The sequence below is a fragment of the Carica papaya genome, chromosome 3, assembly GCF_054855325.1.
Source record: "Carica papaya isolate Zhongbai chromosome 3, ASM5485532v1, whole genome shotgun sequence".
NCBI lineage: Eukaryota > Viridiplantae > Streptophyta > Magnoliopsida > Brassicales > Caricaceae > Carica > Carica papaya.
This window is the reverse complement of record NC_142311.1, coordinates 31,834,137-31,838,139: the sequence shown is the minus strand read 5'-3', so window position 1 is coordinate 31,838,139 and position 4,003 is coordinate 31,834,137. Positions and strand designations below refer to the sequence as shown.

The following is a 4,003-nucleotide window of genomic DNA, read 5'->3' as shown; positions in this document are numbered from 1 at the left end:
AAACAAACATTTGTAAGAGGTTGGTAAAACTAGACACCTAAAAAACAAACACTCACAAGAAAATGAAAAAATATATAAGTTGATGACTTGAGAGACTATATAAGTACATGTAAGTAAGTAATTGAATCTTTATAAAAATCGAGTTCACAATTTCTCTACCTTTACCTCTTAAATTTACATAATTAATTTTTTTTTTTTTACAACTTGGGAATTATTTTTTTATTTGAAGTGATTAATTCGGTCTTGCGAATTTATCTTTTTATTCGTCAAATATACTTGGTATTATAGTTGCTCTTATTCTTGAATTTATTATCATAACATAAATTATATTTAATTGTTCATCTCATCACAAATTTAAGGACACTTAATTTGAGAGTTTAAATAACACTAAAGTAATTTTTCTCAAGCATCCATTACTTGTTAAGTTGGATTAGTTTTCTACATATTTTTATAATTCTCAATTTAAATTCACATTAATGACATTTTTTAAAAATCCAATTCACCACCTCTTGGATTGCCTAATTGTTTGTGTCAACATATTTTTTTTTTAAAAAAACATTATTTATACTAATTCTAATTTGGGGGAAAAAAAAAAGTACAAATACAAGATTAGACACCAATTTTTTCCTATTATAATCCAATATTTAATCAGAAAAAATTCAACTTTGATCCTTTATTTTAGACCTTTTCTTCTTTGCCCACTTCGATGTGGACTTCCTTGTTATTTATACACGGTGTAGTATCACTTCTCTGCCAGATTCAATTCAATTTTGTTTTCTCCTTGACAACTTTTCCTGGAGTTCACTTCTAACCAGGGCAGAAAATAAGTTCACCAACATAGTTGTTCATTGCAGTCCATACTCCAGAGATGCATTAGAATTTAATTAAATGCTTGAACTGACCTCTGCAAGGCAAAGCAATCTATTCTTTGTTAAAATTTGGCAAACTCTGGAACATCACAAGAGGAATTACCATGTATAAGAAGCCACCACAAAGATAAATCTTTTTCCATCTGCCGGCAGATGCCATACATGCTGCTTACTGTTATCCTGAAAATTTGCAAAACAACTCTTCCAAAGGCTCGAGGAACTTTGAAATATTTGATGCCTGTAAAATCAAATTACTAGCAGAACAGACAAGCACAAAAGAGTTCTTGGAAATTTGGTATTCTACAGAGTCACTCCTAATGATTAGTTAGGCATCGGACAGCGAAGAATCTCCACGTTCTAGTATAATAAGCACTCAAAATGCAATCAACATTCATTCTCCACAACAAAATCTGCTTTTCTGCTTTAAACGTTATGTCAATCCTTTCACTGAATAGATTCACGCATTCAAGGATAATCCGGAATTGATTTGCCTTTTCTACCTGCATTCCTGATTTCCTCTTGAAACCTGATTTCTACACATGAATGCTTCTCAAGAGATATTATTACAGCTGAAAGCTAGTGGTCCACCACATCAGCAATAATGTTATCATCATCATCATTGAGCGGTGAAAACAAAGCACAACATCTAACTTCACCACCTAAGAACAACAAGCTCTAGGAGAACCTAATTTTTCCTGATATAGCTTTGACAAATGAGGAGTTTCATCCTCATACCGAATTACAAACTTCTTAAGAAACTCTTTTTCAGGGGACTCAAAAAATGAAATCACATTAAAGCCTTTCTGGATCAAACCTTTGGATGATAAAACCTCAAAAACTGAATACCGCGGAACAATTCTCTTCTCGAAGCTCAAAGAGAGAAGAAAGGGACGCTTGGCTAAAAATGAAGACTCCACACCCATCTTATTCACATAAAAATCCACAGTTCTCTTAATATTATCTGCAGATAGCATCATACACTGTGGGATCCTCCCAAAAGCTAAAGCAACCTCTTTGTCAGACCAACCCAAATCCCTATAAAGGTTCCATTTACTATCCCATGTTGATCTGCTCATCTGAGTCAATGCTTGGACAGCTGAAACAAAGGTAGCTTTCGAAGGGTCAAAGCCCATTTCCTTCACTTTTTCGACAACCTTTCTGAATACATCCTGCCGTCTTCTGAAAAATTCAGGCCGGGAAACCAGTAGATCCTGGATATTCAGTTGCGGAACCCCATGTTCTCTCAGAAGTGCAATAACAGGCTCAACTGACTGAAAATTCTCATAAAGAATGCCCGGATGACGCTTAGAAGCTTGGATAATTTTATCATTGTAATGAATCAATTTCTTGTAGAAGTTAAAATTGCGAATGATACAGGCATTTAAACTTCTTTTCAAGATAATAGGGTCCCTTGACAATATTCTAGCAAGGTCAGTGCGTGAGAAACCTTGAGAATAAAAGAAGTTTAACTTGGGCAAGAGTGTCTTCCCGGGCTTACACAACAGCACACTCGGGAGTTTTCTTACTAAATTTGAGATTTGAGTTTGGGAGAATCCATGCTTTTTAAAAAAGCTGATAACTAAATCCGGCTTATCTGGGGTTTCAAAATGAACTTTCTTGGAAGCTAACAATGCAGATGCAGGTGATAAACCACATGAGTTAACAAGATAAGATACCGTAAAAGAGTCCTGATTTACATTGCTTGAAATGAATTTAACAGGGACGCGAGTTAATTCATAAATCTTTGAAGCTGCAAGTGCACATCTCACTTGAAGTAGCATCTTACTACTAATTAAAACCAATCATTTGAGTCATGCTTTTTGAAATTAAGAAAAACACTCCTCCTATTTCGCAATACTTCGATTTACACATTAACTTGAGGAGGATCAAACAAGTATTCAGGAAACAACCTACACTGACTAACACAAACTGATTTTCCCAGCTTTTCCGGCAACAAATCAAAATTTATTTACATGAAGTTTTTGAGATTTGAAGCAGAGCAACTTACGAATCTTGAGGACACGCCGTGGGCTCCGCTCCGCGAACTAAAGAGGTACTCACGGTCTCGTAGATTCTAACCGTTAAGAAACCCTAGGTAAAACTGTGAAGTTAGACGCATTCTTAATATTATTACAGAACATCGCCTCTATCATTTGGGAAGATGCTTTGAGAGGAAGATTTAGGTTTTCAAATTTAATCCAACTTTTTTTTTTTTGCTAGAAATTTAATAAATTAATAAAAAAAGATTGACGATTACACCATGTTTTTTTCTATATATATAAACCAAATTTAGAACCACATTAATCCTTGAGCTTAATAAATACTAATAAATCTATAGATTTATAATCAGAATAGATAATTAACATAATAATAAATTAAATTTTAAATTTTATTTAATTAAATAATATATGATAATTATTATTAAATTTATAATACATTCATAAAATAATAAAATTTTATATTTTCAATAAAATTAAACTTTATTAATTATTTATATATCTTTTTATTTAAATCCTTGTATTTAAAAAAAAGTTGGTTTATAGATAATCTTAAATATTTATTTTATTATCTTTTAAAATGTTTATTAAATAATCCAATTTAAGCAAAAATAAATAAACAAACAAATAATTACATGCACTTTTTTTTTTCTTTTTTTTTTACATTAAGTGGGAATATTTAATTTTTTAACATGTTTAATTATTTTTAATCTTTAGGGTTTTTTTTTTTTTGGTTATAAACTACACTACTTACTTTTTTTTAATAAATATTTTATTCTTTATTTTTTTTTTTTTAAAACAAACGGTTTAAAATGCAAGTAATTTAATATTTAGTTCTCTCATCTCTAATTATTAAATCATAATTATTTAATATATAAGAATTAGTTATAATTTATATAATCAATATATGAGAAAGTTAAATTTACTCATATCTTCAGTTCTACAAATCATACATTTTTTATTAATATTTTAATTTAACTCTATAAACATATATATTTCAATTAAAATTAGGAAAATCAAGAATTTTTAATTTTACTATTAGTCTAATACATATTCTACAATACTAGTTGTTATAATTAGAAAGAATTTTGAATAATTTTAAAAGAAAAAATAATAAAGAAAGAAACAACAACACGA

General features: G+C 30.1%; 1 protein-coding gene across 1 annotated transcript; it reads right to left on the bottom strand.

Moving 5' to 3' along the window:
- Positions 1–905: 905 nt before the first annotated feature.
- On the bottom strand, positions 906–3,066 carry LOC110826033 (uncharacterized). The gene has a single exon (XM_022056612.2). The coding sequence runs from the start codon at positions 2,648–2,650 to the stop codon at positions 1,529–1,531; it is 1,122 nt and encodes a 373-aa protein (XP_021912304.2). The 5' UTR covers positions 2,651–3,066; the 3' UTR covers positions 906–1,528.
- Positions 3,067–4,003: the final 937 nt, after the last annotated feature.

Excerpts from the sequence above, each read along its gene's own strand:
- LOC110826033 (XM_022056612.2), bottom strand. The coding sequence starts at position 2,650 with ATGCTACTTCAAGTGAGATGTGCACTTGCAGCTTCAAAGATTTATGAA.